The 25,500-nt window shown below is 35.7% G+C and overlaps 1 protein-coding gene and 1 pseudogene across 1 annotated transcript; both read right to left on the bottom strand.

Moving 5' to 3' along the window:
- Window positions 1–4,099: 4,099 nt before the first annotated feature.
- Window positions 4,100–4,944, bottom strand: LOC113343498 (annotated as a pseudogene).
- Window positions 4,945–17,172: 12,228 nt separating this feature from the next.
- On the bottom strand, window positions 17,173–21,236 carry LOC113343497 (ubiquitin carboxyl-terminal hydrolase 12-like). The gene is made up of 4 exons (XM_026587658.1): window positions 21,112–21,236; window positions 20,866–21,014; window positions 20,545–20,760; window positions 17,173–17,396 (listed from the first exon to the last, which is right to left on the bottom strand). The coding sequence occupies exons 1-4, from the start codon at window positions 21,234–21,236 to the stop codon at window positions 17,173–17,175; spliced, it is 714 nt and encodes a 237-aa protein (XP_026443443.1).
- Between the last annotated feature and the right edge of the window lie 4,264 nt (window positions 21,237–25,500).

Genomic DNA, 25,500 nt, shown 5'->3' with positions numbered 1-25,500 from the left:
GAGAAGAAATTTGGGTGGTCTGTAATTTTTCTCTTCTGTGAATGAACTTATGGAGAGAGAGAGGATGCGAAGGAGATAATATAGCACTGATAATAAGGAGGTGGTAAATGGAGGGAAACAAGTGAGATATCCCGCCAAAAAAAAATAACATTGATTCAACTAGGTTCATCAGTCGCGGTGTGGGTTAATGAATCGAGACATAATCGTAATTAATTTTTTATATACAATGATTGTTTTAACATTCTGGAATGTGCGCCGAAAATTTATCACAACTATGAACGTCTTGACCGGTCTACGGTCCGTTGACCATTAATGAGGGTCGAGGCTATGGGTCATTTTAACCCCCATTTCCACTAGTGAGTGGATGATTCTAAGATAAAAGAAATTGTTGATTAGACGGTTCCAACTTCTTTACGTGAAATCCGCAGTATTCATGGATTTACATCTTTCTACAGAAGATTTATGAGAAATTGTAGTACTATCACAGCTGGTTTTTTGGAAGATTATTTTAGAGCTGTCAATTTATAACCCGGCTTGCGGGTTGACCCTAACCCGGCTTGTTTCAACCCTAACCCGGCTTGTTTCAACCCGACCCTACTAGAAAACAAGCCGGGCTAGGTCCAACCCGCGGGTTACCCGTCAACCCGTCAAAATTAATAAATATATCCCTTAATCCCACCAACTCTTTAAAATCCATGATTTGCAAACATATATTAGAATTAGTTAATTTTAAATCAATAAATAAAGCTAATTTTGGATCTACCCAAACAAATATAACAATTTTTAGATTTTAAATAATCAATCAATTAATTAAATTACAACTTAGATTCATCAATCACATATTTATTCGGGATGTCCTAAATTGATAAAAGGACTAGCATAATTTAAACATTGAGTTAGTCTTACTCACATTAATTTAAACTTATAAAATGATAAAAAAAAATAAAAATGCTTAGTTGATGTCAGGGTTCTCTGCCTAAGAAAACTAAAGCGCCGTAACCGGCTATATCGTTGATTAACTAGCAATAAAAACGTCCACTTTACAACTCAGTGGTGGGGCTTCTAGTTAAACACCAAATTGACCTAGGTTCGACCTTTACTAAATGAATAATCCTAAACAATCCTAAATTTTAAATTTAATTTTTAAATTGATAACATTAACAAGACAACCCGCCAACCCGTCAGGGTTGACCCGTCTAGGGCTAGGGTTGGGGTTTTGAGCTTGTTCGTGAATAGTACTAGGGCTAGGGTTGACCCTAACCCTAGTACGGGTTGGCAAGCTAGGGCCAGGTTGACCCTAGCTTGCCCGTTTGACAGCTCTAGATTATTTGAAGCGTGAAACTTTTGAATGGACTAAAGAAGTTGATAAAAGCTTCTGATAAGTCTTCATATCTTAGTTTGATAACTTCTGATGATGATATGCATGTTATATTTATCGTTGATAATCATCAAGCTTTTGATCAAGTGGATACACGAATGGTATTGCATGCAAACCCTGACAAGGTTCAACTGATGGAACTAGCTCAGCAGAATTCTTTTGTGTTATCTGATATATCTATCCATGTGTGTGACCAATTATCTTCGAAATATATTTATATAGAAGGTTATACGGGTAGACAATCTTTAGCTAAAAAGCTACTTTGGGATTTTGAGAACTCAAGTTTACAGCATAGCATATCCAAATGCTGATATTCACATTAAAAAAACGTTTGTGCTATGGTCCACACCAAAAGGTATTGGGTGGAGGAATATATCTCTTTCACCTGTAGTTGAAGACCTAGGAACCACAAGAGATCCACCATATTTTATTATGTCAATAAAACATATGTCCTATCATATGATTTATGGAACTGTACTTCACATCACTATATGGATGAGTAAACACCTGAGAATAGAGTTTGAGTGAGCACTTGTTGGGACGAATGTGCCAGTTGCTGATGTTACGATAGATCGACAAGATATTTTCCTGACTATTGATAATACCATACTTACATAAATTGTTCAGTCAAGTCACTTTGATGCAGCATCATTATCCTTCCTTGAGTATTTTCATTCGTGTGGCATGAAGTACGCTGTTCTCTCTGACCATGGAGTCGGTATTCATGAATCATATGGTGTATTACAACGAGAAACGGCTGATGATGTTTTTATGAAGTTCAACGACAAATCTTTCTTTGCTTTGATATGCCTGGGTCCTGTATATTTCTCACATTATGGTAAATCTTTGCTCGGCACGGAGACTGCTGTTTGGTGGTCTAATGCATTCAAGCGTTTCGGTGAAGTTGTACAGGTAGTTGGACATTGGACTGAAAAGGTAGCTATCATGGCGTGGACTGATATGAGGTGTTACTTGAGTTACGCACTTCCAAAGATAATTGGAAGGGAAGATTCTCTTTCCAAGATATTTGGAGTTCAGATGGCTTTTATAGAATGTGTGATGCTTTATGGCTTTTTCGAGCTCTCTTCGTCAATCCTTGTGCACGCAGAGAATATTCTACTCTTCTTCATGACTAGAATATGGTATTTCTTCTTAGAGTTGCTGTGTACATACCAAAATTGGAAGAAAAGTTCCACGAATTTGCGTGTGGATACCAACAATTAATGGTCGTGGAAACCTGGTGGACATGCATTCAGTACTCTATTTTACATTTTGGACAGGTATTGATAAAGTTCATCAGTACTGGACTTCGATGAATGAATATTCAAAAGAGGCTATGGAAATATTTAGAGTGTTTCTGAGACCACGTATGAAAGATGTTGTTTTACTGTATAATGCATGGCCAGTTTTCTTTAGAAAAAATAGTACGGTGGAGTTTCTTGAATCCTTACGAATTAACTGAAGGTTATCGATACAACATTGTCACTTATGATTCAGTGATTGCTAGCAGTAGAAGTTGGAATTTTAGTGTATATGGAGATGCAGTGGTAATGGGCCCATGGTGCCGAGCTGAATGTCATACCGATTTCAAAGTTAACCTGGTTTCTACTCCTCTTACACATGACATTCTCATACGTCTTGGAAAAGATTATTGGTATTTTGGTTTTGTAGTTACTTTACTGGTCATTAAACTCTTATTTTATTATCAAAACTTAAGTTATTTTACAAGATGATAGAAATATTGCAACACTATTAATTGCTCTTAGATTTATTTTTTCTCTCCTGATTTCTTGTCTAACACTCACTAAAAAATGGTATGACTCGAGTTTTTATTATTGGTATGACTTCCGTTCATCTCTTTTTTAGACGGAGCCAGTAACAATGGTAATTATTACGAGAGAGGCAAAGGTATGTAAAAAATCAAAGTTAAGTGTGAAATATTATTGGCTTGGTATCTTAGCTCATCAACAAGTGTTGTAGTTGCTGGAAATCCTACAACCATATCCATATAGTAATTCAAGCGGTTATCTAAGTAATCATAGTAGAAATCATAAAATCATTCATTAAGATCCTCTAATTGGATATAAAGTGATATGAAAATCCTAACTTGCTCTCCAATTAAACTTTCTCTCTCCTAAATTTCTTATCTCAACTCTCCCAAAAGATCCCTCTCTTTACATGGTTGCTCTGCCCCTTATAGTGGATGACAGCTAATAAAGCCCTATTTTCGGATCTGGCATGCGTTACTAACGCACACTTACATTGATTCTTCACGCACACACTCTAAGCTTCACACTTTACTCATGACTAATATGGCGTCATCTGGTACATCATCGCAAATAAGCTAAATGCGAAATCCTTCGCTCATGCTTGATTACCGTTACTTCGCTCATTTGATGAACGTGCTATTTTTTACCTACAATTGCACTCCAAGTGAGAGGTGCATCAGAAGAGCTTGGCCTTGGTCCATTTTATTCGTTAAGGGCAGAGAAGTTCTATTACTCTCTACGGCAGCTGTAGCTAGAGAAAATTGAACACTCGTTGGTGAATATTTTGGTGGCTACCGCAACTGGTGAACAAGTACTTGGCAAATAACCTGAGCGAAACCATGTAGATGGATTTATATAAATTGCGATTTTGATTAGTAAAGTCAATCAAATAAACCAAATAAGTTCCGAAGTCCTTGATTCCTCCTGGCTAGTTCATACCCCTACCTTTAACTTAGAGAACACCAAAGAAAGGATTAATGATGGCTGAATTGAGCTCCGATCCAGCTGAATTCAACACTACCATGTCCCCCTTGTCCCTGGGAAGAAACATAACCCTCCCCCCCCTCTTCAATCTTCTCAAATCCCCCAACACCTCGACAAATTAAACTCCTCCTATCAAGCTACCTACCCTATCCTGGAAAGATTGATCAGTGAGTCGAATTTTTCGGAATTTCTCCACATCTGTTTTTTTTGCAACATTTCCCACATAGGTAAGGAGAGTTTGGAATGCTCTCTTAACTTTAGCATCGTCATCCTTGTGATTTTGCTTCAGAGCTCGCAACCACTCCCTCCTTTTCTCTACCTTTGTAACAGGGTTGATAGGAAGAAAAGTATTCTTTTCCTCACCACAGGAACTGCTGCTGGCCTTGAGACTGTAGGGTCTTCTGGGAGAAATCCGAGCCCACGCCTTCTTCGTGCCTTATCTTCCTCCACTTTCTGACAAATATTTTCCCTAGCTCTTTTCTCTTCTTCCTTCTCTACTTTTCGCAATGCAATTATACGTTTTCTTTTGTTATCTCCTCGATTCTCTTTGCTTCAAGGAGTTCCTTACCTGATCGAATTATTTCCTTCTCCTTTTCTCGTTCCATTCCATTCTCTTCTCTTCCTCTTCTTTTTTCTTACGGGCTCGTTCTCTTAGTTCTTGTGCTTTGATTTTCATTTCCTCTGGAGTGAGAGATGGCTTGCGGCATTGTTGTTCACAGGTACCATGGGAATTTCATCAATATCTGGGTCATTCTCATGTTCCACAATCCAATTTACAGCAGCCTCGAGGCCAGCATTAGCAGCATTACCAATTTACGGCTTCAGTAGATTCAGCGAAATTCGAATGAGATGTTAATTTATCGTGTTCTTGAGCTTCTTCTACGGATTTCAATAGTACTCCACAATCTCCACATTCTAGAGATATCCCCGCCATTTACGATTTGATTTTTAATTCACTCCGATTGAACTGTTTAACTCCGACGGATTTTGAATTGACAGGTAGCACAGATAAGTTGGAAGCAAATTAGTTGCTGTAGGTTAAGGATAGGTTTAACTTTCTGACGTAACTTAATAAAGTTTGATTCAAGGACCAAGACTTTAGGGTATGATAATAAACCTGATTGATTAATAAAATTGATAATAATATCTGTTCTTGTAAACAAGAGACCTAGCCGTTATATAGACTTACATGAAACGATAAAAGAAAAGAGTTTTACGTATAAACAAGAGATCTAGATTTTATATAGGCTTACATGAAACGATAAAAGGAAAAACTTTTACGTATAAACAAGAGACCTAGCCTTTATATAGGCTTACATGAAATGATAAAAGGAAAGAATTTTATGTAAACTAGAAAAGGAAAGACTTGCAAAATAAATAAACTTAAACAGACGTAAGGGATCACTTGTTTGAGTTGATACGTACGTAAGGGATCCTGTTACAGTAAAAAGATGTCCTACATTATTGGAATATATGACACATATATTGGAGTGCTCATGTGCAGTGAGCGTGTGTGCACGTGAAGAATAAATCAAACATCTAGAAGATATGTGTAATCTTTTAATTTCCTAGATAAGTATATTCTGATATTAATTAGGAATATATTTTTCATCTTCTCAACTCTATAAATAGAGTACATATGTAACTGTAAAACCATCTCAGAATGTTCTGACGATCATCAATATAATTCACCCTTATGGGTTTCTCCGTGGATGTAGGTCGAGATGACCGAACCACGTAATATCGTTGTCTCCATTATCATTTCGGTATGTAGTTCAATTTCTTTATGTTTTCCTTATTTTATCATTGAGTAATAATTTTATTGTTTGTCAAATCAATGATATCCATGTTAGCTTTGATCTACATATCAAAATTTAACATGGTATCAGAGCAGAAATGCTCTTGATCCAATCGCTTCCGCTTTCTTATTTTTTAAATTTTGAAAATCTTTATCATTTCCGTTTTCGATTTGATATCTGCAAGACCGATCCAAGTTTTCATCATCAAACTTTTGGTCTTTATAGAAATCCTTTTCTTTTTAATTTTTCAATTTTGAAAATCCCTATCATTTTTGTTTTCCATTTGATATCTGCAAGACCGATCCAAGGTTTCATCGTCAAACTTTTGGTCTTTATATAAATCTTTTTAGTTTCAGATAGAAAGAAAATCAACTTTTGGTCTTTAACAAATTTTCAATCTTTGTTTTTCTTGTATCTGATCTGGTTTCATCAATATGCTCTTGTTAGTCTCCAAGAGTAAGCACTTTCTCTATTGATGACTTTTAGCTCGGTTTATTTGGGTTCCTATCATATGACTCATTCTAGACCTATTATGCTTGTGAATAATATTGTTGTCTGTTTATTCACGTACAAGACTTGGTTCTTACCTCAGGCTCATATCACCATGTCCATGGTTTATGAAAATTTGTCCTTCTATCAAAAGATGTATCTCAAGTCAACTGTTTTTATCGTTGTACTGGATCACAAGAGATTTTTTTCATTTGATTTCCTTATATCTTATCCAAAATAAAGGATTTATGCATCAAAATCGGTTCGCATGAGCTAACCGGAGATCTTTCTGCCATATCCGGCATTTTTCTGTTCACTGTATCACATCAGCGTGAACTCGTCAACAATGTTTACCATTTTCTCAATTTTCTGTTCCTTCCTTTTGTGGAGGACATTCACTGCAATTCAATTCCGAAAATACATCCAATTTTCATTCAATAAATATGTTTTAAGAAAATATTTTCATTTCCAAATGATAAACGTCCTTTTGGATTTCATTTCCAAAATTAGTTTCATTCCAGAAAACTATCTTTCACGTCTATATATGTTTTTCAATTTAGACGATTTCTATAAAAATCACGTTATATATATATATATTGTTATTTGTTGACAAGGCTCATTCCATGCAGCAAATTGCATTTGTTATCTTTGTGCCATGTTCATTCGGCACTTTCGCTTAATCAATCAAATTGATCTCATTTGATTCAATTCGAAAATTCATTTTGAATTTCTGCCAATTAATCCTGTTAAACATGAAACAAACTTCCTTGTTTCCCTCCATTTTTTTTCTTATCCGAGTTGTTGACTCTAAGTTATCATTTATGATGTAAATCAAATACAATTTCTTGATCACTACATCGTTTGTGTCCATGAGGTTTAATCAGAATCTATTTTCTTAGAGTTTTTGTCCCAGTCCATATGGTTCCCATCTTGCTCCAATATTTATGAGCTTTATGGATTTCACCATTTTATTCTCTACATCTTTATTGTTTATCAAAGATGTTTCATTCTTGTCATTAAGAATATTCAATCAAATAGAATGATGTCTCCCATTCTAAATATCTTGCCATTTTCGGTAATCAAATATTTTCCATAAATCTGAAAATATTTTCCATAAATCTGAAAATATTTTCAGTTAAATAAATCTGAAAATATTTTCCATAATATACGACACGTAATCCAATATTGGAATAATATTTTCTATCAAAATATTTTCTTTCTAATCAAATATTTTCCATATTTCGGAATCCATAATATCGATCTATTTTCCATCTTTATCAATGTTAATTAAAGATGAATTCTTCCATTTCTGATAACATTCCCCCCCCCCCCCCGAAAACATCAACCAGTTACAGTCTATATGGAAGACTGTTTGTTCCACATCGTTCTTTTTACACAAGTGTACGTATCTTGATGCTACGAAGTCTGCTATGAAGATCATTTTGATGCTTCATTTACTATGTCTCACGAGTTTATTCATCTATCGTTGTAATTGAAGTTCAAGTGCTTGCAGTAAGAAATTAAGTTCATGTTACAAGATTATTCTCAAGAGATTGGTCAAGTTGAACACTTCAAATGTTTTTCGTGTCCAACTTGAGGGGGGGGGTATTGGAATATGTGGCACGTATATTGGAGTGATCATGTGCAGTGAGCGTGTGCGTACGTGAAAAATAAATGAAACATCTATAAGATATGTGTAATCTTTTAATTTCCTAGATAAGTATATTTTGATATTAATTAGGAATATATTTTTCATCTTCTCAACTCTATAAATAGAGTACATATGTAACTGTAAAACCATCTCAGAGTGTTCCGACGATCATCAATATAATTCACCCTTATGGGTTTCTCCGTGGATGTAGGTCGAGATGACCGAACCACGTAATATCGTTGTCTCCATTATCATTTTGGTATGTAGTTCAATTTCTTTATGTTTTCCTTATTTTATCATTAAGTAATAATTTTATTGTTTGTCAAATCAATGATATCCATGTTAGCTTTGATCTACATATCAAAATTTAACATACATCACCTAAATTAGTCATAGAACAGGAAATGGTGCGATTAATATTGTTGCTTGCACTGGTTTGTCTCAGGTTTCTCTTGAGTGCAAAGGAAACTCTTATACGAACCAGATTCAGAAAAACTAGTTGGTCAGGTTGAGTAATAAAAAAAGATATATTTTTACATTGTGTTCATACTACCCCGTGGAATCGAATTAAAATATAAATTGTCCATCTTCGTTGTGCATTGGTAACTGCTGGTAATAAGTTCAGTGTGTGAAATCTATATGCATCACCTGCCGAAGTGATGGATTTTACTTGTCAAGTGTCCATTGTGGAAATTTGGGTAACACAGGTATTGGTTTCTCACACAACAGTGTGAAGGTTGATGATTTTATTTTGTATATATACTGATTGTTGTTACATAACACGAGTAAAGATCCTAATACTATAAATATATCAAAGGAATTAAATATAATTACAACATATTCTTAATCACATATAATCTTCTCTGCATGCATTGATCTGCTTTCTATATTCTTATTTGCATGACATTAATCACGTATTACCTTGCATGTACTACTCTTCCTTCTATGTTTAGGTTGCATGTACTAATCTTCTTTCCCTGTTTAGAGCATTGAGTAATGGTAGTGATTGATATTATCTTTCTTTCTATAAATATGTATAGTGAACAAATTTATCAAGGGACTGATAAATCTAATATCCATTCTGTCAAGATATCGCTCGTACCTCTGTTCCGAATTTCAGAGCAGAAAACCTATACACCCTGGAAATCACCATATGTCTGCATCCCTGTCAGTATAGAGAGCTCCACCCAATTCCCTTAGAGTATCAAGCAACGAACATTTGGTTGTACAAACTTAATTATTCATTGACTTCAGATCCCAGTTGCTCCTCCGAACATTGTCTTCCATAATTACTAGGTACAGTTTTCCTATCATGATGTTATTCTATTGCTAAAATTTTTTTCCATCCCTTGAAAAGATTACATTTTTCCGTCCTTCATGATAATGTCTTATTACTACATGTTCCAGTGACATGAGTACTTGTTTTCATCCTAAATTAATTGGAGAAACCAATGCCTCTTAACTTCCCAATGTTGTCACTGAGAACTTCAAATAAAGATTTGACTAAGCTCTTTATTTTTCTTAATTGTTTTTGGTTTACATTACTCGTCTGTTCTTTGATTGTAGACTCATGACTTCGCTTGATTGTTCACCTCAAGTTTCGACTCAATCCAATAAACCATTAGGTGAGGAGGAATCTCCATGACTCTCCTCTACTGTGGTAGTGAATGTTGATTTGTATTGGTTCCAGTAAGATGATGAATTGAATACCACCGGATTAACCAGTGGCAAGGTCAACTCTTCATTTATTCAGTTTTTTGATTATAGATTTGTTAGTACTACCTATGCCCTTTATGGTTGAAATGATGTAGATCTTGAGCTTAAAATTAGATTGTTGTGTGAAATGTATAGGTATTTCGTCGTTTTTTTTAATTAATCCGCTGATTTTGTGTTCGAGTTTTTATTCAGTTGATGTTCTGATATGCGCAATTCTAAAAAGGTTTTAAGCACTTTAATATGATATTGTGATCGAAATTGTATGCCTTTTTCTTGATTGTTTAGTTTAGGGTAATCACTGAAGGATATGCATTTTGATTGACTAGTCTTTTCTCATTGACATAACATGTCTTAACATTTAGTTGGTGTAGTCAACAGCTTCCTGACAACCACATTCCACTACAACTATGATCAATGTTAAGTAATCATCATTAAACTCTTATTTTATTATCAAAATTTAAGTCGGTTTACAAGATGGATACAAGTATTATAACAATATTACTTGCTCCCAGATTTACTTTCTCTCTCCTGATTTCTTGTCTAACACTCACTAAAAGATCCCTCCCACATATGGAGACTTCCTCCTTTTAAAAAGGATTATTTATAATGGATGACAGCTAAGAGAACCATTATTTTCGGAATCACTGCGCGTTACATTCACTCATATATATTCACCCACTCTATCACAGATTATGCTTCACATAGAACATCATGCTTTACTCGTGACTTTGTTGAAGTCACCTAATTCGTCATCTTGAGTTTTGTTGTGCGCGATAGTCTTCGCACGGAACATTTCTATTTCGCATTCACATCGTTATGTGCGATATTATACTCCTACTTTTTTCCTGTTCTCATTTCGCTTATAATGTTGAGTGAGTGATATGAGAAATCTCTATTTTTTAATACCACACAAGCCTATCTCTTCGTATTCCATCTTGCCGACACTTCTCCAGAATTCCTGTTTTCTTTAATTACACGTGTATTCTTAACCACCTATTGTCTGACACGTCTTTTTAACTGCTTATTCTTATCCGTTTATGCTTCGCATTAATGAAATCAAATCTCGAAAAACGGGACTGATTTTTAATTTTCCCTTTATATTTTCGTTTTTCTTCTTCTTCTTTTCCTCTTTTTACTTTCTGCTTTTATCTTCTCTGTTACTGATCTTAATCTTCATTAGTCAATCAATCGATTTTATCTCAATCATCTTCATTTCCATTCTTTAATGTCTCATATTGGTAAAAAGATGGAAGCAGAATTTAACAGACTAAAGAATGAACTTCAAACAAAGGGTTACTCAATTTGTCTTCTTTCATCGTCTTCTTACTCATCCAAGCTCAATTTGGATCTGATCAATTCTGAACAGTGGAACAATCAAAAGATTATTGTTTCACCGGGTCAGATGCAAATTCTTCCAATTCCATTGTTTAATACAGAAACTCCTCTCTTTTATGAAATTCTTGCTGATAAAAGATTCGCACGGGGAGTTTTTCAGTTGAGTGGTGATGCGATTAGAATATTACTAGAATATTCTCTTCGTGTAACTGGATTAGGGACCTCTTACTCTTATGATGTGCGAAACAAACTGTACCGTGATAAAGCCATTGATTCTAGTGAGTATACTCTTGATAATTTCTTCAAGAATTACTACATTGCGATTATGAAAAACGTTCATTCAAAATGGGTTGTTCGTTTAAGAAGAAAAGATGGTGTTGCTGAAGATAACAGGATTACGCGAGATGTTGATTGGAATGATAAGTCCAATAATAGTTCTCGCGGATCTAATGATACAAGTTGGCTTAATTGCCCTGTTATTTTAGAAGGTCATTACATCTCTGGCGATGGCCTGATGTTCTTATTCCTGATAAATTTTCGTCCTATCAACCTTGGAAGCTCGCATTGTCTGAAGTTGAGATGAAAAAAGTTGTACGAGAATTTCGCACACTTACATTTATATTTCACATAAATTTCTTTCAAAAAATTCAATTCTGACTTGTTTACTTATTTCTTTTCAGGTTATTAAGAGAAGCAATACTTCGCACAACGCATCGTATTTGCATATTAATCAAGTAAGAAACATTCTTTCCGTTTTAACAATATTGTTGTCCCTGCTTCTTTTCTGTATTATTCGCGTAGGTGAAATCCCTGGGTGCCACGATTTCGGGTAAGGGTAAGAAACTGACATCTAAAATCTCATCTAAGAAGGCTACCGCGATGGATGAACTCTCAAAAAAGGGCAAAAGATGCGATTCTTATTCAAGTTCAGAGTCTGGTGAAGAGGACATTTAAAAGATTTATCCGATCTTTTTGCTGGAGATATTTTGGCTATTGCTGGCAATGACAACCTTAATCGTGCTTTTAAAATGGTTTCCAAGATCTGTGATGCCCCTATTTTGGATGATCCATCTCTTCGCGGGGATTGCTCTACGATAAGTCCGAATCTCCAGTTTACTCTTGGTTCTTTGGTGATATTTTTAACCTTTTGTTTTGTCTTTTCCTTTAGTTTTACTTTACTTCTAATTATAATATTTTGATTCTTCTTAGCAGGGTGTTCGTGTGGCTTATATAATCTCCTTAGATTACCAAAGGAAAATCTTTAAACTTGATCAAGAGAATGTCAAGTTTAAAGATGAAAGATCTTAACTTAAAGACGAGAATTCCAAGCTTAAGGATGAGAATTCCAAGCTTAAGGATGAAAACTCAATTAATCAAAAACTGGTTCGCAAAGCTCGAGAAAGAATAATGAACTTATTAGTATGTATTCCTTATCCTCCTTATTCTTATACTCGTATGCGATAATTTTCATTTCTTATTTTATTATATTTTCAGACCTTTACAATATTTGTGATGAAGCTTCTGATCTCCCTGCTGATGAAATCCTCCTTGAACATCTTAATTCTTCTTTAAATAATTACCTTGATCAAGGATTGGAAGATCTGAGCTTGGAAGACTTCAGATCAAGATATAGTACTCTTAGAAGAAGTAATAGATCCACATTAATTTCGTTTAATAACTTTAAACAACGCCTTCATAAAAGTCAAGAGGAAGTTCAGCCTTTAGAAGCGAAAAGGAATAAACTTATCTCTGAAAAAGATGACAGAGCTCTTAAGGGTGCGAAGGCACTAGAAAAATTCCAAGAATACATTCTTGAGGTTCAAAAAGAGCGCGATTTAGCCTTAAACTAGAAGAGTGCACTTGTCAAACAAAGAAACTTAATTCGCTCTCAATTTCTCATAGAGAGCGAAGATGAATTTAGCTGGGCTGCTAAGGTTTTGGATAATGCTAGAAATGAACTAGCTGTAAATGTTAGTCTTGACGGTGAACATTCTACAATTGTTAAGGTCATACGTTGCTCTGTTAATTCTTGTTTCTTATTTGGGAATAACATCTTCTTGTATTTTAACTTACTTGTTCAAACTTAGCAGAGAAAGGGAAGGATTATCTTAACCAGATTGACGATTTTAAGATTCGCTTGGCTTCTAAAGAAGAAGAATTGTCTGTCCATAACTCCAAATATATCCAAATGAAGAAGAGTTCGTTACAATGGTTCAAAATGACAGTAATTACGCTAATCGTGCTCGTGAGTCTTATTTTAAGAAGGTTTACCTTGAGAAGAATATCCCTCTTTCAAAGTATAAATTTCCAGAAATTACCAATAACGAGCCCATTCCTGAGATCTTGGATAGCAAAGGAGAGATTGAAGATTCTGAGGAAGAAATAAGCGACTCTGAAGTTGAGCGAGATTAATAATCTTCCTTGTTGTAATTTTCTTGTAATTATTTTGACCTTTTGCAATGAAAATTTTCTTTATATGCGCTCATGCTTAAGATGTCATTCTTTTTCGCATATGTTATCAGGCTATCAAATGAGCCAAGTAACGTTTCTTTTGCATTCCCATTCTTGGCTCTGTTAATTGACACATTTGATAGACTGAATATGATTTCATAATAAATCATTAGCTTCTATATTTACGTGAAGGACTTATTTTTCCTTCTTATGTAGAGGTGTTATGTTGCCTTATTTTTATGCGATGAGATTGCAGGCGGTCTTTACACCTTAATGTATCGACCCATTGATCTCATTTTATCTATTTATCGTGTTATTTCCTCGTCAGTATTTTTTTGCATAAATATGATAAGTCTTAATACTCCCATGAGTAAAAAGTCTTATGACATATACGTCTTTTGACACAATTAAGCTCCCTAATGGAGGATGTCGTCCTTATCTTACCCCTGGTTAAGATTATGTCTCTTCCCATCCGGAATTTCAACAACCAGTTGATTTTACAATCTCACATTCCACTACCGATATGGTTTATGTATGCGAGATCGCACCCTAAGTGGGGTATCTTCGGACCGAGTGCATCATAGTCAGGACTTGTCAATAGTGGTAAAGAAGATCCAACGCCTCCAGCACTCTTGAGTCAAACGTGTACTTCGGCGCCCTGATCGAGTTTTTGCACCCCTTAGGAGAGACTTTCTCACCTTAGTCTCTCAATCTAAGAGTTTTCACTTAGACTGAAAATTTAAGGCACCTCTCCCGGATGGGCATTATCGTTTTTTCTTACCGAAAATTCTCCATGACTCAAGTTCCAGGGTCGGTGTTTCTTTCCCTTGAGTCATGCACTATAGGTTTTTCCAGCTATGACGTGTGATAGGTCTTACTATTTTTCCTCTGTCACGTCATATTTGGATTCCTAGTCAATCTGATAATAAATATCATTTCTGGTGCCTTTTGTTAAGGTCTTATTTTTAATTTTTGCTATGTTTTCCACACATGAAATTTGAATGTTTCATTCTGTTTTTTCAATGTTTGAGTTGATATAGTTCTATTTCAGACAAGAGGAAACCTTAATCTTGTGATCCTATAATTTTTCTTTGACAGGCACTGCTTAATTTCTTTCATACTATTCCTTTACTCATTGTATATTTTTTATTTCCTTAAGCTCATAAATGCTTCTCAAGATGTTATCTCGCATGTATCTTGTTTGCGATTCAATAGTTCCTCTGTGTGATAACCATTGTATTCCTCATTAATTTTTCACTTACACTCCATCTGCCTCTACATTCATTCATTTTTTGTAGAATAAACATTTCTGGTTCTCTATCATTCGCATTGGACCTCCATATTCTGCTTATCTTTATTGTCGATCTTGTATACCTCATCCACCATTAATCTTTCTGCTCTTTGGTTGTATGTAATATGCTTCTTTCACTGTCTTCGTTTTCCTTCTCTTTCTTTGCATCAATCAACGTCGATTGCCTGAAAGTTTCTACCTTCAACTGTATCTCCTCTTATTATTCCAATACCTTGCGGTAAAGGAAATTTGATGCATTGGTAAAATATCCATTCCACACCCAAAATACTATGTGACAAAGTTCTTCCGATTAGAGAATTATAGGGCGACTCGACATCTACAACACGGAAAACAATTTCCATTGGCAAGTCTTGAAGAAGAATTCTTATTGTCACTTTCTCCCTTTGGCTTATGTGCAGTTTCATTGAATCCATAGATCTTATATTTTGAAGGAATTAATTCATCATCTCTTCCACCCATAATTTTGTATGTAGGATAGAACAGAATGTCAACAGAACTTCCCAGATATATAAATATTATGTTTACTGCGAAAGTGTTCGCTTCATCTTCTTCTTCATCCTCCACTTTTGGTTTTGGATTAATCCCTAGTTTCACAATTAATAGACATTCATGTGATTCTCCTCAACCTGGTGTTTCTTCCGCACTAAATGATATTACTTGTTTTTGTCAGTCCTTTAAACTGCTAAACTTTAGTAAGATTTAAAATTTCTTTTCCATCAACATCCCTCACATACACCCGACTTAAAGTTTTATCATGGAAATCCTCTATGTTCTTGAAGGAATGTATAATTGAATTACAACATAGATTCTTTGCTTTCGCACCTACCTCAATTACATGTACAGTTTTTTCCGTTTCCTTTTCATGTATTTTACCTTCTTGTGGGGGTGGTTTTTTTTTCGTGCTAAAAAATGGTCCAACTTTCCCTCTTCAATCATTCGCAAATATGATTTTCATTACATTTATGAAATTACTTGTTGTATGACCATGAAAACGATGATGAACACAAAATTCTTTACTTCTTATTCCTTGTGGTAGTTGTTGTCCTACATTGTGCGGCTCGGGGATTTCTTCCATTAAAATGATAGCTTCCCATACTTTATCTATCGTAGTGTTTTATATAGTATTAATTTTGCGGTAAATAAGAATTCGTTGCTCGGACTTGTAAAGATTTAAAAATAAAAATATATACACAATATTTGTCACAGGATCAAGAGACACTAGGACAAAGGATTCCACCATTAATCATTCACACAATTCATATATTTATTCGAAACAATTATAGCTCAAATCATAAGAACTCTCATTCTTTCCAAGGTATATTTTTAGAATATTTATTGTATATCATTAGCATGACGCATCAAAAGCACTACGACCATGCATACATCATCATACGATATCACAACCAATTAAGAAAAATCATGAATCGATTAATAAAAAGTGCAAGTAGTCAAAAAAGAATTAATGTAATTATCATATGCGTAAAGAAGGGCTTCCTCCATCATCCCAGTGTTGGGGTTTAGCTAATCATAATAATCATGTTCTCAAAATATATATTTGAAGCTCGAAGTATGATTAAAAGAGTCAAAAGTTATAAAACAGCGGTTCTGAGACTCATAAAACACGTCCAGAAAGAAACGATACCATAAAACTGCCGCTAAACTGCGACACTTCTCCACTGCTGTTGGAACTGTTGAAAAACGACGGTCTTTGGCCGTCCGTTCTTCGTGTTCTTGAGCTCCTCCTTCTTCTTCAGCAGCAGCAGGTGAACAATCCTGCAAGTCCCGATTTCTCGCTCCTCTCGGCTCTGGCTCGACCCCCATTCTTGATCACTAAAATCACTTGCATTCGGCCTGTTTAGCCTTAATAGTCTTAGCCCAATAATTTCCAGCGATTGAATCTCGCTCAAAGATGCCCAGAAATCAAATCAAAATCATGCAGACGTGCATGGAAAATTCCCACCAAAATTCTATTTTGAACTCGTGAAGAAAAGGGGTGCCCCTAATCCAAATGATGGGTGCCAAAATCAATTTCTCTTGGGTGCCTTTGGTAATTTTTTTGGGACATTTTTCGCACTTTTCGAGGTTCCTCCGGGGTATTTCTGGGGTACTTCCGGTGCACTTCCGGTACACTGTCAACGGAGCTCCAAACGCCGCATTTTTAACCAATTTCGCTGCAAAAGATTATTTTTCGAAAAACACCTATAAATAAATAAAACACCATAATAAGTACAAAAATGGACACTAACAGTATATACAAATGAGATATATTAGACCCATAAATGCGTCTATCAGTGTTCAACTTTGCTTCTGTTCCATTTATACATAGTTTCGTCCTTGATTTCCTTGCGAAACATTCCTAGTCGAATTTCGCATTCTTGGTAGTAAACTGGCATTTTCCCCTTTTGCATCTGTTGCCGCCATTCTTCAAGCGCTATGTAATCTTCTTGAAATTCGCCCAACTCCATCATTGTTGTTGTATCCTTTATTCTGAATATTTGTGTGTACAATAAATCTGTAAGGAAAAGAGCATTAATAAATGCCATAATCAAGTATCGTTCATCTACGCATCTTGCCATTTTACTACAAATTGTTCTCCAACGAGTTGTCAGATGCCGTAAAATTTCATTGACCATTCTGCGAAGTCCAAATATTGTTTCAATACCCGGTCTTGCCATATTATTGCTTATATATTATCCTAAGAAGATGTTTTGCAGCTGATGAAATGAATCAATGGTCTCTACTTGTAATTCTTCAAACCGTTTCAAAGCTTCTCCTGCGAAAATAGCAGCAAAATATTCACACATCACTGTATCATTGTTTTCCCACTGCAATAAGGATCGAGTGTAAGCTTTCAAATGTTGTATCGCACAGGCACTGCCATCTAATATGATGGTGAACACGGGTAAATTCCACTTTGGTGGTATGGATGTTATTTGAATTCTCCTTGTAAATGGAGTCTTTCCCGGTTTTCCACTGCTTCTTCTAATTGTTTCCTATCACCATTTTTTCTCGCAGTCATCATTTCCTCAACTCCGCCATTTCTTTGAGAAGTTCTACATTCAAAGCTTGTTCTGGTTCTTCTCGCATAGACCTCTCTAATATGGATTGCCTCAACCTATTCGCATGATTATTCTGACGGATTGCCTCTTGTATTTCATATCCTTCAACTTCTTCTCTTACGCATATCAATGTTCGCACCCGTCTATGCATCCTCATTTTTTCCTCTTTGAATGTGAGATGATATCGATGTCTTGTCCTTCCTCTTTCTTGTGGTATAATCCTACCCTTATTCGTATCATCTATGCGATAGTGCTATCGCTGCCTTAGTCGTTTATCATTTTGACGCAATGTTTCCTCCAATTCTCTTTCGTTAATGTCTTCTCTTCGTTGTCTATCTCTTTCTCTCAAAAGTTCTCCTCCATGAAATATCATTTGTCCCATCCTTGTTTCCTCTTCTTCTCTTTCAAAGTTATTTTGTGCGCGACGAAAAAGTTCACGCGGATGTACAAATCTGTTAGTTCCCAAATGCTGAGCTATATTTCTTCCCTCACGTTGGTCTTGTAGGTTGTCACCTTTTTGTAGATTTTCTTCCATATTTTCCATGCGATCTCTTCGTCTAACATCCCTTTGATTAGATCGGTTTGCTCTTGACCAAATTCTGCTTTCCGATCTCTGTTCTCTCAATCTAAGATTCTCCTCTCTTAATCCTTAATTATGACATATCAAATTTTCACGTTCTTCCTCCTATCTTTGACGTTATTCTATTAATCTTTTCCTAAATTCCGTGATTGTCATGTTCTCATCATTCTCAGTTCCTTGCACTTCCTCCTCAGTTGAATTTGATCTCTACGTATAAACACCCCCTCTATCAATATCATGATTTCACTCTTGTTCTGTTTAACATTCAATTGGAACCTAATTTTCTTGACTTTCTTCAATTGTTCTATCTTGTTCTTCTGGATCTGTATTTCTCCTTCGTGCCACAACTCTGTTACTCCTTCTTGCTGGTACTCCTTGTTCATCAATAGGTCCGAGTCTCACCATCTTTAATTTCTAGGTCTCAATTTCGTCAAGATCCTATGAATTATCTATTAGGATTTATCATCCAAAAGTTGTTTCTAGCGCCAAAAATGTAGTTACCAGTTTCCCGACAACCACATTCCACTATAACTATGACCAATGTTAAGTAATCATCATTAAAATCTTATTTTATTATCAAAACTTATGTCGGTTTACAAGATGGATACAAGTATTACAATAATATTACTTGCTTCCGGATTTACTTTCTCTCTCCTGATGTCTTGTCTAACACTCACTAAAAGATCCCTCACACATATGGTGACTTCCTCCTTTTATATAGGATCATGTATAATGAATGAAAGCTAAGAGACCCATTATTTTCGGAATCACCGTGCGTTACATTCGCTCATATACATTCACTCACTCTCGCACAAATTATGCTTTGCATAGAACATCATGCTTTACTCGTGACTTTGCTGAGGTCATCTAATTCGTCATCTTGAGTTTTGTTGTGCGCGATAGTCTTCGCACGGAACATTTCTATTTCGAATTCACATTGTTATGTGCGATATTATACTCCTACAGCTGGAATCATTTGAATTTGAATTCCAGAACCCTATAGTAATGAGTTTATCCCGAGATACCAAAGAAACTTTTGGATGTCAGCAACAGGGAGTGGGAGAAAAAATGATGGAGAATGTTTACAGTTTCATGTTGAACCTCTGCAGCCATTTTTCAAACAGTCTGATGAAACTTTTCAAACCAAAGCCAATTATGGTTAGTCTTCAAGCGGACTGAAAGAAACCAACGTTTGTTCAAGGGTAAATTATGAGAGTTGTGCTGTCACTAATGGTGCAAGGTCAATGCTTCTCTACTGGGTGGCTATTCTCAAACCATATACCACTGATACACTTGTTAGATACGCGTATTTATGAATTTGTTTCTTGGTTCTTTTTCTATCTTATCTCTTTGTTTCTTTTGCATTGCCTTTTTTATCTCCACGCTGATCGATCTATTCAGCCATATCCTTGTGGGATGTATCATGGTTGGCACCCTCGTGTAATTTTCACTAACATGGTATATGGCTTGGTATAGAGCTGCAGTAAATGCCTTAATTTCCCTACCTTAGGTAGTTTAGGCTTTCCTACGAGAAGCCATAATTTTTGTTGGATTAAACTCCATTCTAAATAGTAGGCAAGTTTCGGTGCAAAGATTCAAAGCCTCAGCGAATTCCTCAATGGTAAAACTGATGGTGGATCCATAATGACATTTTCTACTAGGGACAACCATTATAGACATAGTACCTTCTTCAGTGGTAAACACATGTCCCCTTATCATGTGTCAAGGTGTCTTAATGTAACTAGCTAGTACACTAATTAATTAATTCCGTGACAATATAATCGAGCAAAAAGGTGTTTAAAATTACCAGGATATAACCCAACAAATCCAGTTTTAGTGTGATATATTAATAACAGAGAACAAATTGATAGACTCCGCGTAAAGTTAATAGCAGATTCAAAGTATTAGTAGAATCCTCATAACTAAGATAAATAGATCGTGCTAACGGACAACTCCAAAACCAAAGAAGCAATACATAGAATAGAAGAAGAATAAGAAAAACAAACAAATAAACAAGAGACCCATAGCACATTCAAAATTCTCATTCTTTTCAACCTTGTTTGGGCTGCTCTTCTCATCTTTTAACTCGTCTTTCGCCGTACAAGTTATCTCAACTGTTATGACACAAGTATCATCCACGAGATATCCTTTGTCAGGGTCATGAAGTTCGCTAAGAAGCATAAACCGAGAGCAACCCCAACCTTTAATACAATCAACAGGGAATTCTTTTCTTAATTCTGCACATCCAAAGATATAATAAGTTAACAAACTGGGATTAATTAACTAATATTTTTTGTTAGCAATATACAATTAATGGTAGTGTAAGGTAATCAAGATTTTACCCCTTTTCACGTTGTTGTTGGGATCAGTTTGACTAGTAACTGTAAAACTATAATTTGTGTCCACCGATTCTGTCAAGTCGATAGGGCAAAGGAACAGTGATAATTGATCATACCCTCTGCGGTTTCCCTTTGGATAGATATGTGCTTTCCTATATAATCTATAATTTATTAAAACTTGAGGGTTTAACTGATCAAAACAACAATAAAGAAACTAATTTAAGTAAATCGTGTAGAACGGCTACGTACCACTCGAAATCACCAACGAAGAAAACATCAGAAAAAGTTCCACCTTGAGCATTCAACTTTGAGAAGTTTTCAATCCTCCAATTAAATTTACAAGAATCAGAAAAATCTGCAATTTTAGTTACCATATTTTACTAAAGATGGGAAGACTAACTTGTTTTTTTCTTTGAAAACAGTACACACAATTCGGGTATTTATAAGAAGCTTGGTCTATAACCCTTTCCTTAATTTAACTAGGATTCTTCACTTCGTAGCTAGCTAACCTTTTCCTTCCCAAAGAAGGAAAAAAAAAAAGAGTGGGAACTTGGGATACTTACAAGACATACATGTCTTTTGGAGGGCTAAAGCGCTTTTCTGATGCTACCGGTCTCGGATTCTAGGCCAACATGATTTTACGTACAAGGATTGAAATTCTTTCAATCTGTAAAATATTAAGGCTGTTCATGTCCGGATGTAAAAAACTAACGTTGATCATGTCGGGATGAATTTGTTAATTTACATTACTTAGATATACTTCGTCAAGTATGATTTATGTCAATATATTCGTTGATAAGCCGATAACTTTCAGGGTATTTTTTTTTTCCTAACAAGTGTTTGGAACCGAGCGCCACCTGACTTGGTATGAGGAAAATGACAGGTTGGCAACATCAAAGGAAACATGGTTAGAAACTGTCTGGAAACGGCTTATCAACGAAAGTGAATTATCGTTGGTCCTCAAGTGGACTGAAAGAAACCAACGTTTGCTCAAGGAAAAATCATGAGAGTTTTGTGCTGTTACTAATTGTGCAAGGAGGATACATCTCTCGTGGGTGGCTATTCTAAAACCTATAGATACCACCGATACACTTGCTAGATATGCCCATCTGATTGGCGTACTCTATTGTTGTAATCCAGGCTATTCCTGATTTCTTTCTTGGTTCTTTTTCTTTCTGATCTCTTTTACTTCTCGTTGAATTGTTATTTTTTGTACTTTCGCCTCTCTAGCCTCTTCTTTAATAATAAAAGGTCACGTGTCTCTTTCTGCATTGGCTTTTTTATTACCCCGCTCCATCCATTCAACCATATCCTTGTGGGGTGTAGCCGGTTTTTCAAGTATATGTGTATCATGGTACGTACCATCATCGTGTTATTTGCACCCACATGGTATGTGGCTTGGTATATAGCTCATGATGCAGTATGTGCCTTAATTTCCCGAGAAATTGGGTTAACTGACCAAATATTTTTAAAATATGGTTCTAATGGACGAGTAAAAATTAATATGGATGAAATTGACACCAAAAGAATATCAAGAATGAATATGGATTCATGCTGGTTTAAACTTAAAAGATATCGAGGACGAAACTGGATGCATCCTGATGATAATTAAAAATAAAAAAAATATTTGAAAATCGGTAGGATGAAACTGTTCACGCCCCGACTATCATTTAAATAGTATCAAATTTTACATGTCTTTTTTATCCAAAAAAATGTCTTTACTGGGTTATTTGACCAATTTTGGGTAATTTCCCTACTTTAGCAAGGTAGTTCAGACTTTCCCACGAGAAACCGTAAATTTTTCTTTCAAAAAAAAAAAAGAAACCATAATTTTTGTCGGATTGAAGTCCAGTCTAATAGCAAGCAAGTCTCGTGCAAAAATGCAAAGATGAATTTCAGCCCATGCGATATACGCATATTCCTTGCACCAAGTCCCTCTTCTACTCGGATTTATTTTTGGCGAAATTTCTTTAGGAAATTAATTCCAAAAATATTTTTTAAGAGTTTTATTTATGGGATTGCAAGCATCTTGTCCTGTAAATACAACTCGAAATTTTGTTTAAAAAAAAAGAAGAAAAAAAAAAGCTGACCATCTTTCCATCTTCTTTTTATCATCTTCTTTCTTTTGTGAGTTTGCGGTGTTTTACTTTCCATCCCCGTTGCTGAGTATGAAGAGAGGGTAACTTGCATTGTGCTAATTCAAGTTATATCAGGCAGTCTTATCCTGGACACATCTTTGTTGTGAGGGGTTTAGCATTACTGGACTCGAGTATACCCGCAAACTAATGTGTTAAGGACAACTTGTTGAACCTGTGATTCTGCCTTCGTCAAATTATTTCGGTAGAGTTGTTTCGGATTAGTTCTTTACATATTATTTTGATACGTCTAACGTGTTGTTCATTGTTGTAAGATTCCAACATACATTCCCAAATCCCAGAATAATGGTGGACAACCAAGGGATCCAGCATGTCCGTACGTTAAATGTTCAGAACATTGATATTGTTTTTCGGCATAAAAAATCCATCGGAAATGTGAAGCCGGAGACTAATATCTGAAGATATTCTTCATGAGCAAAAAAAAAACAAACAAATAGGTAATGAAGACTTTGAGATCCAGAATGAACAAATCAAAAACTTGCTTTTGATGGAAATAGAGAAATCAATGAACCTGATCAATGGGTATCCCAAAGAATTCCCAATGCTTCCTTAATTACCCACTTCGACAAAAAATGGAATAAAGGGAATCATCCATGAAGAATTATACTATAACACATAAAATCCCGACGGAGATTTCTTACGGCTTCACAATTAATGGATTGAACGTTGCCTACGTCTGTGAAAGAGGCAGTTAAAGGGAAAAAAGAGGGAGCATTTTTCGTATTTTGAAGTAGCGGGACGAGAAAAACTCATTTATTCAATATGTTCGCAGCGGGATTAAGATCGAGGCCAAAATATGTTTTAGCAGTGGCTTCGTCAAGAATAGCACCACTTTCAATGTCCGGGGGGAGGAAAGCACATTTAGGATAACTAGATTTTGTACCCGTGTTACACACAGGGCGGACCCTAGAACCATCTACCATCATTTTTTACTTTTAATCATATTTTTGGAGTGGTGTGATGTGGCTTTGCTTCACCCATCGTACATTTTATTTGGTGTCGCGGGCCTTCGCTCCGCCCAATCATTTAGGATTTTTGATTTGCTGTGACTCGGCTTCGCCTCGCCCTGTTCCGATGCATGCCTAGGATATTAGATTGGTGTGGTCCCATCCTGATGCATACTTAAGAGTTTTGATTTGGTGTGGATTGGTTTCACCTCCTCCGTCGTGATGCAACTTTTATTCGTGTGGTGTGGCTTTGCCTCGCCCCATCGCTTAGGATTTTTTATTTGGTGTGCCTCGGCCTCGAGATGCATGTCCTATGCATCGGGCATATTTAACCTGTGATACGAACTGGTTTGATGAGAATTTTTATTTGGTGTGGCGGAGCTTCGCACCGCCCAGTCTCGTCTATGTATACGTGCCTATCAATATGTCCTCTACGAAGAAACTTGATAAGATTTATGGACGTAAGAGTTAGTATTGCCACTTTCTTATTTCCAGCAAAACTTTTCCCATCCATTTCTTTGGAAATTTCTTCCCCGGGAAAATTTTCATATTCTGACATAGTTTCTGGGATTGGTTTAACAAGGTTTGAACCCCCGAAATCCACGCAGCAATCATGCGATGACTTGACTTGCTAGCATTGCTCGCAACCTACCAAAAGAAAATTTCACTTGGATGCGTTAGCTTACTCTGGCACACATCGATAGGCGAATATATATAGCATTTAGCAAATATCAAGGATTACTCTGGCACTAACATTCAATAGTATTTTCCTCTCTCAAAATTCCAAGAGCTTTAGACTTCAGAGTTACTGTATCACCAAGTCCACCAGATGCCACAACACCACCACCACTCTTCCTTCTTTTTCACGTTCTCAATTTACTCTTCAGTAGTTTTATTCAGCCATGGAAAACAACACTACATAGCAATATGCCTAAACAATCAATACATTAGAATTTCAGGGTTTCAAAATTATGGATGAGATCTTGGTACTACAGAGAATAAAGCATAATTAAGTTATTGTTATAAAATCATTTTGATACTAAAGGAACGTGTTATGTGAAGCTGATGTAAGAACTAAATTAGTAGATAGTGGAACCGTAGTTATAAAGCATACCAAGTGTAAGTATTTGGTGAAAACATATAAGAGCATCTCCAAGAGAACTCTCTTCCACAATAGTATCTCCAGGAGAGGCCTCTTTTCTAGAGAGTATCTTTTTAACGTAGATAGACTCTCTAGTGAAGTTTAAATTAGAGTGCTGAATTCGGGTGACAATTAACAGGCTACAATGTTTACCAAGTTATATCTATTATGCATTTTCCAATTAAGTTTGGATGCCTATGATTGAACATTTATTTATTAGTATACGTTGAACAAAAATTAATGAAAAATCCACTACTAACTGATGGGAGTATTATTTGCACATATTTCAGTTGATAGTGTAGCTGCCAAACCCTGCAACTCTGGTTGATCATGCTGCATAACCATTCAATGTTATGTTAAATCCCTATACAACCTACACTTGTTCTTCTATTAA

The sequence above is a fragment of the Papaver somniferum genome, unplaced genomic scaffold (assembly GCF_003573695.1).
Source record: "Papaver somniferum cultivar HN1 unplaced genomic scaffold, ASM357369v1 unplaced-scaffold_6, whole genome shotgun sequence".
NCBI classification, from domain to species: domain Eukaryota; kingdom Viridiplantae; phylum Streptophyta; class Magnoliopsida; order Ranunculales; family Papaveraceae; genus Papaver; species Papaver somniferum.
The sequence above is the reverse complement of the archived record's forward strand: the minus strand, read 5'-3'. Positions and strand labels throughout refer to the sequence as shown.